Source organism: Battus philenor, unplaced genomic scaffold (genome assembly GCF_028537555.1).
Source record: "Battus philenor isolate CCGP_79_NKW_IND1 unplaced genomic scaffold, ilBatPhil1.0.hap1 SCAF_15, whole genome shotgun sequence".
Classification (NCBI taxonomy): domain Eukaryota; kingdom Metazoa; phylum Arthropoda; class Insecta; order Lepidoptera; family Papilionidae; genus Battus; species Battus philenor.
Genome location: NW_027181677.1, coordinates 8,814,544 through 8,829,958, shown reverse-complemented (window position 1 = coordinate 8,829,958; position 15,415 = coordinate 8,814,544). Strand labels below are relative to the sequence as shown.

The window sequence follows — 15,415 nt, the reverse complement described above, 5'->3', positions numbered from 1 at the left end:
ATAGATACTATTTTCGGCGGGAAACAATATTTTGTAAGTTTTACTCTGATTCAGTCTGAAGAATGAGGTAGGTGGTTAAGGAGTTGATATTTTCTATCCTAACTGAAATATTACACTGTTGTTTAAAGTAAATCAGATGGATGATTCAACCGGAATGCTTATAATGACAAAATTAGATGGCTATTTATACATCCGAAGAAATAATATCATAAAGCGAGGCACGATAGTCACAGACAATCGTTCGACAACATGGCAACCGGTTTGTTGTGGTAAAGCGTGTTGTCCTGTTGCGACGGTGTTTCTCGGAGAGCGGTATTTCAGGCGGCGTTCTCCGAAGTGCTTCCGCTGTGGCAGTATTCTTGAAGTCGAGTCGCGTGCCAAACAAGATATTCAAATAGTCGGACTTCGCACAAAGCGTGCTGTCGGATGGGGCCCGCAGGTTCCCAATTGTGTGATAGGTGTAGCATCTAATAGCTACCGCGGTAAATTAATACCATACACCAAGAGCATCTGCTTCAGCTACGAGCAGCGGTAGCGCCGCGGTAGAGGATTGAGATTTGTGATCGTAGATCGTGGGTTCGATTCCCGGGATACGATTTTTATAATTTATACTTTATGCATTAATTATGGATGATTGCCACTGCTCACAAACAAGATTCGGACCTTTAATTTAGTAGACACTGCTATAAAGCTAGAAAGCACCGAACAACTACATAAATAAAAATTGTTTGTCCTGGTCACGCTATAACTTAAGAAAGATTTTACTCGTCGTTTTTGTATGTTTTTTAATACGTTTTAGATGATACTCACAGAAGAAAAACTACAATTTCCATCTTGCAATGCTAATATAACCACAAAGTTTATCACTGAGCATTTGTAATGTCAATTTTGAAAATCTATATTTTTTACACAGCCAAATTGTATGACGATTGTTCCCTTATTTTAAAAATATCTGCATTATTTATTTACCCACCAGAAAAGAGAACTAAAGAATTTGTGCAACAAAAATTTTTAAAATAACTTCTTTTTATTAACTCTTAACCTTAATAAGTATCATTCGTATTATTATTTATAATTAAGAAAGGACATCAGGTCACTTAATTACTAAATATAAATGAATGTGTATTGATGCTTGCTTGTCTTTTCACTCTGTGGTATAAACAATTGTCTTTTAATATTCTTAAATATGAGAGCCATACTGAACAGGTAAGATTGTAATTCATAAAAAAAACTTTTATGTGTTAACATTTACAATAATTTAATTAAATAATGATATTATAGTAAGTCAAAATAGATCATAAAAGTAGTCCAGGCCTTGTCCCAACTCCCATATGGCAACACCAGTGCCGTACTCTTGTGCAAGTTCTAATCTTTTTTGTATTGAGTAAAGAGATGGGAAAAATATCTTCTTTGTGCCTTGTGATGTCCTGTAATGAAATAGATGTACACATTATTATTAGTATTTAATTTTTTAGATGTAGTATCACGAAAATCCTATCATTGCAGCAAAACAAAATAGTAAATCTTAAATAATAGCAGAAAAATTGTTTTACATGCTTGTGAATGCAATGTCATAGATAATGATAGTCTACTTAAAAATATACAATGTTACATTTAAAAACTAATAAATATTACTGTAGAAAACTTGCTAAAATGATAAAAGTTAATCCTGGCTTAGATTGGGGTGAAGAAATTTACTCCATTAATACCATTATATTGTTAAATCTAAAACCTGAACTTACCTAACTTCAATGTAATTTTCTGCAGTGTTATTATTATACATGAGGGCTTGATTTGTTTTAGCATTTTTTATTAATTCAATATATTCTGTACCAACAATAGGTCCTCCCCCATTAGCTGTATAAGAGTTTCCATAAAAATTAAGACCTAATAATATTTTAGATCTTTTTTCTGCAGAATCATCATTATTTAATAATTTTTCAACACAAAGACGCATCCATTGTAAAGGTGCATTTGGACCTGTAATGATCAATATTGTTAAAAATGTTATATTTCTTAATTAACAAATTATTACATTTTATCTAGAAGTTAATAAATATAAATTATTAAAGCATATCAACATTATTAAATTTGATATCTATGTTACAAATATCTAAACATAACAAAGAAAATATGAGTGTCTATCAAATCGCCCACAACATGTTTATATTTTTTTCACATATTAATAAATTTGTGTGAAAGCATATTCATATGCATGTATATACAGGGCTGATTGGTTATAGGTGTAAAAATTTGAAAGGAATTTACCCTTATAAAAATTTTTGTTATGTTTGTACAACTTATTTGCTATTAATGTATGGTATTATGGCTGTTTAGAAGTAATGAATAATAAATAGGATAACATATTAAAATTAATTATTGATTGCTATCTGACTCTACAAACTTTGTATTACCAGAAGTTATTGGCGTGTTGTATTCTAATAAAATCAATGTAACATATTTCAGAGTGATCACTTTATACAAGTTGAATGGAAATAGGTGTAAAGGCTTTAAAGCTTTTTGCTAACAAGTGAGCTATACATTCTTCCCTTTTAAAGCTTTTGTACCTAATACCACTTCATAAACTAAATTTTTCAATAAATTATTCAATTGATTGACCTAAACCTTACCTGGTTTTTGTGGGTTCGAATAATCATAAGTCATCACTGAAACTGCCTCAACGTAGGGATATATTTCATTGAAGGCTTGAACAAAAAATTCATCACTGGGATATCCACGGAATGGTGGATAAACTAATATCAATTTTAAGTCATCTTCATTCATTTCCAAACCTGGAATAGTTATTTTTGATTATATAATAAATAGGAACTTCTAGAAAAAATATATAATTATTAATAAGGCTTTTGGATTATAGTAAATTACCTAAATTTAGTTAGACAAAAAGCCTTCTATCACCACAAGCTTTATTCTATCAAGGGTTTTTGGAGCATTTTGATGCTGAGTTATAACCCTCTTGTTTCCTTTATATAACTACCATTTGTGAGAATTAGGAATTGTGAGAACAATCTCTAATTATAATCTAAGTATATCCTTGATCTGTCCATCAGAGAATTGTTAATGGGTGTTTGCATAACCAAAACATGCAGATTGACAATTCATAATTGGAGTTTCATAAAAATGTATTTGTGTTCAATAATAAAGAACTAAAATGTTGCTTTGACTTCACATATCAATTGTAGGCAGATAATATTTTAAAAGCTCAGCAATTTTGTTATATATGTTTTGGGAATATGGTATAAATGTAGCTGCAGGATGTCTACTAGAAGCAACTGAATTTTGAAAGTGATCTATAAGAAGAAAGTCTGGTAACCTTTTGATATAGTTATAAAACTTTGCCTTCAATTACCTTCTGTATAAAATTTAAAATTTTTATGTCAAACAACTGTAATATTAAATAGACTTACCAAAATTTTGAACAAACTTGACAGACTTGTCAATGTATTTACCAACTTGGGAAAAGAGTTCAAGAACAATCCCATCAAACATCCATTGTTTGCAAGTTTTCTTAACCACTTCAATAAAAGCTTTTTGTTCTGCTTGTGCTGTTGGCTCCATAAAAAAGGCTTTTAGATCTGAAGGCTGCCAGTTTTCAAACAACAGCCTTGGTAGTACTGTAATTAATGTAAAAGCAGGTACATATTAACAACTGATTTTACTCTTTATCCACTAAAGTATAAACACCTTTAAATTTGAATACTTATGTAAAACTACACATGATAAATATCTCAAGTAAAATTAAACTCATAATGCCTACATATCATATATAACAGTTACCAAACCCTTCATGAGTCTGAGGGTAAATATATATAATAGAGTTTTATAACATATCTTAAGCCTTCCTTTTTTAATATAAATCTATCATTAAATCAAAAGTATATTATTAAGTAATTATTACAACATTCAAGAGCTTTTAGTTAATCAAAATGTATGAAAGTTGATTTGTTGACTTATTTACATAGTTGTGGATATTATAATATACATATTGAACATTGTAAGAAGTAGGCACTTGAAAAAAGATATTTTAAATTTAAATTTTATTATGATATATAAGGCTTTAATCCTTGCAGAAACACAGTATTTAGATTCATATACTAAATGTAAAAGCCAGCACTAAAAACTATTAATTACAATAGACACATACTTGTTAAATTACTCTTATAGCCTTTCTGTTTCACAGATTTCATCCAAGCATGATCAACATCATGCAAACCGGTTATGATGTAAATGCTTGGTGATTGTCTCTTTACTTGCAGCCATACTGGTGAAATATAGTTAAACTTGGGAGCCCACATTTTTGCAACATCATACCCTCTGCTGTTCCACTGCAATATTTATAGTGTGTAAAGAATTAGTAATAAAGTCAATGTAGTAATAAGTAAGTGTCCATTGTCAAGTCGATAGTACTAGTGATATTAACGAAATATATGAATAACGTTTACAATTTCTTAATTACATTATGTATAAAAACTTTAAAGACTTACATACCGGAGTAACATAACCCAAAACGGAATTTTTAAAGTTTCTTAAAGAAACATCCTGATGGAACGTAGCATGATATTTAATTATATCTTTCACATAAGCGGTTTCAACAACTAATTTACGATCTAATACATTATTTTTTCGTGGGCCTTCTTGCGGTTTTATGTTTTTTTGATTTTTTTTATCAGAAGGTGGTGATAATGTAGCCAAACATAAACCAAATAACAAAATTATTTGAATAATTGTTATCGTACACTTCATTTTTTTAACTTTCTTCTAATATATAATTTTACTCAACTAATCTTGAATATATATTGAAAAACAACACAACAAGTTAACAATAACGTTCATAATTCACGTTGACATAAGCCGGTTGATTATTATATAGTAGTAGTTGCCATTTAATATATTATATTGATCGGAAATTAAATTGCAGTATTTACTACAATAAATATAAAAGAAAATTAATTAAAATAAATATTAACTATAGAAAAAGGTTTGCATTTTATCGGCAGGTAGTATATTTTAATAAAATGTAGCCAGGTTCGTTTTGAATTCCGAATTGGCTTACATAAAATCTGTCGTTCTGAAACTATATATATACGTAACGTAATTAAAAAAATGTTCTGTGAATCGCAAAAACCTAATTGTAGCACACGACTTTCGTATAATCGGATAAGAATCCTAAAAATTAGAGATTTTGCTGCCTGACATTCTCTTATCGATAAAACCTTTTTAACATAAATGCATTCCAAAGAATCTTTTCTATGGTTAATCTATTTTTCGGTTAAGAACGCCGATTCATAATTATTAATTTATTATACCGTTCGCCGAACAGAGTTATACTTAGAAATTATATCATTGTTATTATATCATAACTTGTGCTTATATCATAATAAAGTTTACAATGTGTTTATATTGGTTGCAAAACGTCAGGTAATCTGTTGAGTAAGAAATGTTTTATTTTTACCAGAATATGTTTCATTAATAAAAAGAAAAAATCGTGGCTATTCAGCTCAACTGTTTTACGAAGTAGTTGGAGAATAGTTCACTATGACGATAAGACAAAGTAATTCATGTACTCATAATAACGAAATTGATTCATATATAAGAACCGATAACTAATCGGGTAGAGTTGAACGTTACAAATAATATCAAAACCTCTATATTAATTATATATTTAAAAAAAATATGAATCAAGGCGTAAAAATTTAAAATTGTCAAGAGAAAAGATTGTGTACAATAACTTATTGAGGATGGTCGGTAACTCCATTCCCAACAACTTATTACTGAACAATTTTATACTAATAAAAGAAATACTGAAACTGTCAAAATAAAGAATAGTTAATTTTTAATTGTATTGTTTATTCATTTATCAAATTGACTTCATTGTGGGATTATGTTAGGAATTCAACATTTTTTTTTGCTAATGTAATTTAGTGAAACAATCAATTGTTGACGCCTACTAGAATCATCTGTATCAAACCGCACCGTGTGCAAGTAGAAAGGTCAGCTTGCATACAAAAGTGTGGTTGATATTATTCTGTCTGACGAATATAGTAAAATGATCTATAGATAGAAAATAACTACAGAGTATATACTAGTTATAACACTTCCGAGAGCAAAAGAAAGTAAGTACTGCCCCCAGTCCGGCAATGAATGAGTGGTTGTCGCAACTATCAGTGTTTTGGCGGAAACCGAACTCACAACATGGTTAAGCTGGATAAACTAACTATCTTATGTTTAACTCTTCTATCTATAATAGGTATACTATAAATATATTAGGGTATACTATTTTATACTTTATATGGTGTGCCTTTAATTTTAATCAAAATATGTAATGCTTAAAAGTTGTTAAAATTCGAAGTGTATTTACTTTTAAAAAATATCAAGAAGTTATATTTATTACAGAAGTGCGAGGAAAGCAAGAGCAAAACACAAGCTTAAAACAAACAATATGTTCTGAAAGTGGAAGATTCTACAGGTTCGTAACTAAAAATTGCTTTATAATTTATAAACCCTATATTAATATTAAAGTTTTAGCTTCAAATTCACAAGTAGAAATATTCCTCCATTTGCTTATTTCTCTTAACACAAAATATTGCAACGGTTTAATTAGTTTAAATAAACGATCAGCTAAATAATATAAATTTTCTAGCAACATCTTATAAATAATTAGCAAAAAATTTAAGGTACTATTTTTGTGTTGTGATTTTTTTTAAAAGATTTCACAATAATTCTTTATTAATACCTTTTTAATATTCTTGCAGGTTTTTTTATACATCTGTTGGATATTTTTAAACGTTCACGTATATTAAATATACAATAATAAAAATACTTCGAAGATACGTAATCCTAATTATTTAAAGTAGTAAGGGAAAAACAAACACATGTTGGAGAAAATAAACGTCTAATCAAGACACTTCTCACTTTTTCATGACAATAAAGTATATTAACGTTTTACATAGATTTAAAATATCTTCTATAATATTTTAACATGATATCAATTTTTTTTAAATACGAATGTTTAAAATTTATGTAAAATATGAATGCTCTTATTATTGTTAGCTATAATTTACCGCTTTACTTACATTATACATTTGCTAAAATCTGTAATACACTACAAGAGATTTTTGTTAAGGCAGTTTCAGTTAGTTTCGTAAAAATTGATATTACAAATCACATATTAATTTTATCATTATAATTTATGTAATTATATCTATCGGAGTAATAAACACGGAGCTTTTCATTACCACTTCCTCTTTGATTAAATATTATTTTACAATGTATATCTTGTGATCATTACAAAAATATAACAGAAATATTAACAGATAAAATTTTTAAACTGTATTCTCATGTAAACCTGCTTTTTAACGCTTAATTTAACGTTATCAGTAAATAATTAATACAAAGGTAATATAGAGAAAATCGTTAATTTTCATTTATTCAATAATGCCAAAAATATCGTAAATATTATATGCTGGAAATCTAAAAATTTCTACGAAAGTAATGTTTCTAATAGTAGGTGTGGTATTTACATTAGCTGTTTCTAACGTATATGAACCGTTTTGTTTTTTTTTTAATCGAACAACTTTTTATTTGAAGAAAGCTGTTCGACCCAGTCAACGTTACGGCTACTACATGTGACGCAAGCACGTAGCGTTTTTAAATCCTATTTACCTTCCATTAGCTTGAATAGAAGTTACGACTAAGAAAATACAGCGAGTTTTTTTTATTACAAGACGTTAAAAACATCGAATCCATTTCTTATATCTTGTTTCTGTTATATAATCTAAACATGCACTTCCTAAAAACTTCTAGAACGCTATTAATGCACCGTTAGCGATATTACAGGATAAAGTACATATAGTTCTTGCAAAAAATGTGCGTGAGGGCATCGACCCCTCACTACTTTCGCTACAACCTTGACTGAGAGTTTTAACTGTCCATCGATCGACAACCGTCCGGTTTTCCATTGTATTTTATGTTATTACGATTTCCTGTGTCGTCTTGAGAAATTCACTTTCGCCGTTAGTACACGCGCAACTCGGATAGATATGTTAAATTGGCACCGTGACAAATTGATTTCTTGTATTTTTCGTTCGACAGTCAAGTTATTGTTTTAAAGTTTTTTATTCGACTTACAAATCATCTACAAGAGTACTTTAAACGCTTTATTAAATACATAGTACACACTTTTCCAAACTTAATTTAATATACGTAGTTCATATTAATTATTACATATCTGTTAATATTTATCGTTTATCAATCTAAATATTACGAACTAAATTCATGAGTTATCTCGCGGATTTCGAATTCGAAAACCGGAAATGCCAGCCCCCTTATTTCTATAGAATATTTACAGCATTTAAACTGGTTTACGATTCTCGAAAACCCCATTAGGTGCAGTAAACTTGTATGTTATTCACCTATTCATCTGACCCTGTTTTGATAAACGAAACATGAAGAATAGAGAAAATTAAAAAAGTGTTATCACTGCTGTCAAGTAATATTTTTAGTTGTTAAATAAAATTAAAATAATTCATAGAATAACAGCATTTGTGTTTTTGTCTCTTGATTATGTTTTTAAAAATAATACCTGTTATAGGAATCCCGCCAGATCAGAAGACGGTTTATGGACCAGAGACGAGTGTGCCAAATATTACCTTTGCGTTGATAATGAAGTGTTTGAATTCAAATGCTCCGAAGGCCTACTATTCGACGTTAATCGGCAGTTATGTGACAATTATCAAAACGTTCACAATTGCGACATAACTACAGGTAAATTAATCTTTATGAAACATGATGGCTTGTTAGTTGTTGGAAAACTCCATGCTTTCCATATAGTGGACGTCTTACGGCTGAAATTGTTATGGTGATAAAAGTAAAAAAAATCGTCGTAAATTACATTTTTATTTTGTTTACAAATATTTATGTATATACGTACACACATACATACGTATATATATGTATATATTTACTTTGAAAACTATTCATAATTTCTTTTAAAAAGTCTAAACCTGAATGCTCAGTATCGAATGCGAAGCTATTACGTCCGTTGATCTCCTTTGCTCAATAAATTGATCAGAAAAATGTAAAATAACACGCTGTGTTATTTCACTAAAAACGAATCGCTAAACAAGAAAAATATATGTTTTAGTCACCTAAAAGATGCGATTGTATTTTATTAACACGAAGAAATGGTACACGCAGCATGATTAAAAAATTAAAATCTTAAGACTGACTCAGCATAAATTGTCAGGTTAATGGTCGGTTGTCCGGACTTCAGTTGAATCAAAATCGAGTTGTAACCTAAAAGTACAGATCAGGCTCTGAGTAATTTACTTTTCATTGTACATATATAAACGTAAAAAGAAATCTCAAAATCAATACAATATATAAAAAATGAAGTACAAGGAGCGATTGTATCCTCTAAACAACCATAAATATTTTAATTCAAATATTTTTTTATGTCCTGTATGCGCTGGAAAAATAGAACTTTTATAAAAATTTATCTGTATAAACAAGCTTAAGAGATAAAAGTGTAATAGCTCAAAATGTGTGAATATATAGCTCATTTTCTGTTAATTATGGTTTCAGAAATATAACTTAATAATAATATAGTACGAAAAAACGGATTACAACCTATTAAAATTAATTATTGTTGTTGTCAGTTCCTGTAGAATTTAAACTGCCACAAGTTATTGGTTTGTAGCATTCCAATGGAAAAATTAATTTAACGAAACATATTTTACAATGACTACTTTATAGAGTGATTGGAAGTAGGTATAAAATTTTTAAAAGTTGTACACTCGTTTCCAATCAATCTATGTCATCTCATCATGAATGAAATTTGATAAGAATATTCCAATCGCCGAGTAGAGATCAGTTTCGAATTTTACGAAACACCACCCGCATGAGAATTGAGGGGACGTTCGTATAAAAATGCTTAATTTTAAACTATGACTCGTATAGGTTTAAACTTGACTAGAATATTTTTTGTACATGGGCATTGATTAATTTTATGTTTATTTTTAGAAGTATTAATACCTAAGCCGCTGTTGGAAAAGGCGAATTGCGCCAACGAAACTCATTTGGGATGTGCAGACGGCGGCTGCTTACCGGCGGAATACTTCTGCGATGGTTCATTTGACTGCGAAGATTCCTCTGATGAAGTATTTTAAGATTTTATTATACTTTATTTATATTTTATTTTAAGAATTTAAATTAATATATAATAAAAAGCCCGCGCGCGATTCTTACATTTTCCCTGTTTACTGCCAATCTATAAAGTTCTATTATTATATATCTATTTTTCCTGAAAATATTATCATATTTGTGTGCGGGTTATTTTGGTAAAGATATATTTTATACATTGAGTCGCTTTTTGTCTACAACCAAAAAAAATAAACAAGCAAAAAAAACTATTAATGAATTAAAATTTCTATTAATTATAAATTCACCATTATTTTTAAAAGAAAATTTAAAATTAGCTAAAAATGGACAACATTGTCTAATGTTGCAAATCAGGAATGAGAAGATAAAAGTAACTGACATGGTCCAACGGATTGGCAAGTTTTTTTTTCTTTTTTTGGATTGGCAAGTTGAAGTTGAAATGGTCAGGTCACGTAGCGCGTAGAACAGTCCGCTGGGGCCTTAAGGTTCTGAAGTGGAATCCAGGGAACAGGAAGCCTACAAGGCGGTTAGACTACCTTTTTAAAACCGTCGTAAACCTAGATGCAAGTCATTTACTATCAATCTTATTGTTAATATATATGGGAGGCATAAGTCTAGACGTAAACGTCCCACAACCGAAACCTTCGAAATCATGATCGCAAATAATAATATAGGTTGCACTAATATGTGATCTAAAATTATATAGAAAAACTAATTTAGTTTAAAATATATAAAGGTTTATCCAAACATATGGCCAGTAATAAATAATTCTACGGGATATTTCTATTACGACAGTATATGTTAAAAATATATGCAATCACCGTAGAACAATTCCGTTTAGTATTTTCTACCGAGCCCGCGTTGTGTAACGGCTGCACCTCGATCAGTTGCATCTATGCTATCCCTGAGTTACTTTACCGTCATCACAGCTCGGAATTTCGTAAGCAAATCATGATTAGATTTCTAATAGGAACCATTTAGTTAAGAGCCGTGAAAACTTTCACGATTAGATATGTAAAACCTAATCTACATAAAGAAACAATAATCAGAAACATTTGATGGTATTTTTATGGCATTCGCTTTAAATGAATCTGACTGGAATAACTGTGAAATGACATATATTCAATTCATTCAAGAACCGACGTAGTCAAGGTCGCGGTCATTGTGGCGAACTCTTGGGAGGCATATAGCGTACAGTGGCCGTCCATGAAAATCATGTATAATATTATAAATTATTAACGACTTTTTCCGTAAAACAAAGATATAGATGTCATAAATATACAAATGTGCGTTGTTAAAATAAACTTTCAGGGCTGGTGCGATCTGAATAACGACCCAAATGCAGCGGAACCATGCGATCCCAACATGTGCTTATTGCCGGATTGCTTTTGCACGAAAACCGGCAAAGAAATACCAGGAAATCTTATTCCAAACCAGGTAACGTGCACCGCGCTTGATCGAACTCATCGCGTGCTTCTGCGCAGTTTCGTTTTGCGCATCCGTTGAACACTACTTACCTAATTATGCTTTACTGTACAAACTGTTTTTCCCGGTTCCATAACTAGAAAAAGAAGTGGGATCGAGGAGTAGTTTTACTCAAAGAAATAAGAGATAATACAAACCCCTTTATGGTCTTCTTTGTTTTACTGCCTCAATTCTCAAAATAGTTCATGGACCTGTGGACTCCCTGATGATGCACCTAGCCCGACGAGGGTATACATCAACGTAAAAAAAAATTGAAAATTCGTAAGCGTGTAGGTGGTCACGAAAATTTATCTGCTTACGCTATTGGCGAAAAATAATGTTGGCTTGTCTTCACTTATCTGACTGTAACTCAAAAAAAATTGGCTTATTTCATATTCATTACCACTTCTCGAGACTTAAAAAATTCGTAATTAGATACCAGCTACAACACATACCTCCATAGTTAGATATAATCTTTTAATATAACTCTTATACCTCTGATTAACTGCATTATTTATTATTGACTATAACTTTTTATGTCTATACTTAACTATGCGAAAATTATTAATATATATAAATATAAATAAATTTTGTTTATTTTAATATGATTGGACATTTCTTTACTTCTTTGTTTTTTTAAATTTACTTTTACTCGGTTTATAAATTCGTAACAAACTTTAACCCCGACATTGTGTGTTATTTATTTTTAATACTTAATATATATTTTTTTCAGACTCCACAAATGATTACAATTACATTTAGTGGAGCGGTGAACCACGAAACCTGGGACATTTACAACAAACATTTATTTACTTCTGATAGAAAAAATCCGAATGGGTGTCCTATTAAGGCTACCTTCTTCGTGTCACATCCCTACACGAATTACAGACACGTGCAGAAGTTATGGAATGATGGACACGAAATAGCAGTTCATTCTATAACGTGAGCTCTACATAGTATAGTAATAACATTTAAAATATGTTTGAAATAATTTTTGACAATAAACTCAATTTGTTATTTTGTTAGGCACCGAGGACCACCAGAGTGGTGGTCTAAAAACGCGACCGTTGAAGATTGGTTTGATGAAATGGTTGGTCAAGCAAATATAATCAATAGATTTGGAAAAGTTTGGATGGAAGATTTTAGGTAAGAATATTTTCCTCGCAGAAATTATTATTTAGTTTTTCTTAATGTTAAGTTATATTGATCGGTATTTATACATATTATTTATAAACCAGTTTAGTTATGTTTTTATTGATTCACCAATGTGAAATAAACATTGTTATAAGGCTCTCGTGATGCCTTCAGCGCTCTACCAAAATATAAAACTATTACTATACTATTATATTTTAATTATATGTTGCGGAAAAATTATTGCTTTATTATTATTATTATTATTCGATTTATGATGAATGATTTGTAAATTATATAAATAAAATGCTCTTTCGAAAACACTATAAAATTACTAAAAATTGCTTAATGGGATTTAATTTCACGCAGTTAATATTTTAGCATCTGATTATTTAATTCTCTAATTTCTGTTAGATGTTGACGCTACTAGCCTCGCGGGACTGTTACAGCTTCGTCGGTTAGAATTTTAAATTTCTCCTACTACTAGTTTTGCCGGGTCTCGTGCGCCACTAGGACATTATGTGGCGCGTTTGTTTCTTCGTCCCTCCAGGTTGTTGAGTGGAACATCCCTCGTTCCGTAGTTGTAGCCGTCGTGTTGCGCTGCACCAGTAGCTCTCGATGGTGCAGTTTTTCTCTTTCTTAGGTTTCTCCTTCGTGGCGGCCCTCTTGCATGGGCGTCTTGTCCCTGTCATGACTCATGTCGGCGACTACCTTACTCTTGAAAGAGCTCTTGATCCCTTTGGGTTTGGTGCGTCGAGGGGGTGAAAGAGTGGCGTGTGGGGCACTTTGTTTTAGGAGGGTTAATGTTAAAATTCAATTTAAGTGTTTTTTTTTTAATTATATCTTATGTTATCGCGAATTATAAATCTGGTCTATTAACTTAGTAGTAGTTTTTTTTATTCTCTCTCCATTTTTTGACGTTAAACGTTGAAAAAATGTTAATTATTATTTACACCAATGCAGGGGACTCCGAGTACCTTATCTCTCTGTGGGATGGAACCGTCAGTTTCTTATGATGCAAGAGTTCGGTTTCGTGTACGACGCGACGGTAGTAGCCCCTCTCACTGACCCCCCATACTGGCCGTACACGCACGATTACAAAATGCCACACCGCTGCACAGGTAACTTTCGATTGCTATAACTTAAACATTTCACTTCTATTACATTTGCTAATCGCATTTCCTCGTTATAAGATGTTTAAGTAACTGGTTATGTACATAGACATACTGTAATTCATAAACGAAACAGGGTAATTCATAAATGAAACATATATTCTATTCTAAGGTTTGACTTATGCTGCTTTTAGTTGTCAATAACTGTTTGGTAAACTTTGTCAAAATATCAATGGATTCAAAAATTATAAATAACATGATAATACAGTAAAAAAGCGTCAAAAATCTGATTACTTGCATATTAAAATTAATTATCGTGTCCCTCCACTTTGCATTGCCGGAGGTCAATAGCCTGTCATTTTCAAAAAAAAAAATCATATAACGTATTTAAAAGGGATTCCTTTATATGGGTGATTGGATATAGATGTAAAAACATTAAAAATAAAATTAAGTATATGCCAAATCAAAAATCTTTTATAATTAAGTTATCTGCAATGATCGACAATAAAACTTTTTTGTTATTTACAGAAAGTTACCAATATTGCCCACTAAGGAGTTATGCAGGATTGTGGCAAATGGTGATAAATCCTATGACAAATGGCAAAGATTCCTGTACAACTTTAGATCAGTGTTCAGCTGATCTCAATGGCGATGACGTATATAATATCTTGGTTAATAACTTTAAAAGGCATTATTTGAAAAATCGGGCTCCATTTGGCATACATTTGAGTGGTACATGGCTCAAAAATAGCCATTATCTTGCTGCATTTAAGGTGATTTCATATGATCTCTTTATCAGTATATAATCAATGAGAAGATCTGCAGGAGAACCAATGTCACTTCTGCAGCTCGAAAAATTATTTGTTTGAAGTAGCAGTGTGCAGAGCATATGATTCATGCAATCCACAGCCGTTGGTAACGAGAGGTTCTCGAGTGGCAACCATGAGCTGGTAGACATAGCAAGGGCAGACCCCTCACTAGGTGGCCATAGGCAAGGCAGCGGGAAGTTGTTGGATACAGACAGTGCAAGACCAGTCACCATGGCAATCTTTGAGGAATGCCTATGCTTTGCACTGGAAAATTATTGACTGACATGATGATGATGAAATAATCAATATCCTTAAACTAAACCTATGAATTTACAGTTTTTGTAATAATATAGCCATAAGAAAAAAAAGTTTCTAAAATTTAGTACAATTTTTTGCAGAGATTTATTATAGAAATTTTAAGATTGCCAGATGTATACTTTGTAACATACCGTGAAGTAATTGATTGGATGAAAAGACCAACACCAGTGCTGCAGTTGAAGAAGTTCCAACCATGGCAGTGCAAGGATCGTCGTTTCAATGAAAATGAAATAGCTTGTAACAAACCCCGAACTTGCAAATTACCTTCCAAAACTTCAGAACATGACAAATATATGATAACATGTATAGACTGCCCAAAGAGTTATCCATGGATCAGAAATGAGTTTGGATTTGATTAAGATTATTTAAAAAAATTATGGGTTTATAAGTTACCAAAATAAAATA

General features: G+C 31.0%; 2 protein-coding genes across 2 annotated transcripts; one reads left to right on the top strand and one right to left on the bottom strand.

The window, feature by feature from the left end:
* Positions 1-1,232: 1,232 nt before the first annotated feature.
* Positions 1,233-4,843, bottom strand: LOC137918774 (chitinase domain-containing protein 1). The gene is made up of 6 exons (XM_068761672.1): positions 4,507-4,843; positions 4,163-4,343; positions 3,426-3,632; positions 2,631-2,792; positions 1,743-1,980; positions 1,233-1,427 (listed from the first exon to the last, which is right to left on the bottom strand). The coding sequence occupies exons 1-6, from the start codon at positions 4,759-4,761 to the stop codon at positions 1,286-1,288; spliced, it is 1,185 nt and encodes a 394-aa protein (XP_068617773.1). The 5' UTR covers positions 4,762-4,843; the 3' UTR covers positions 1,233-1,285.
* A 1,367-nt stretch (positions 4,844-6,210) lies between these two features.
* Positions 6,211-15,404, top strand: ChLD3 (Chitin and LDLR binding deacetylase 3). Its single transcript, XM_068762031.1, has 10 exons — positions 6,211-6,265; positions 6,412-6,484; positions 8,609-8,781; positions 10,039-10,175; positions 11,488-11,613; positions 12,374-12,582; positions 12,667-12,786; positions 13,735-13,892; positions 14,412-14,656; positions 15,091-15,404. Exons 1-10 carry the CDS (start codon positions 6,211-6,213, stop codon positions 15,367-15,369), a joined length of 1,575 nt encoding a protein of 524 aa, XP_068618132.1. The 3' UTR covers positions 15,370-15,404.
* Positions 15,405-15,415: the final 11 nt, after the last annotated feature.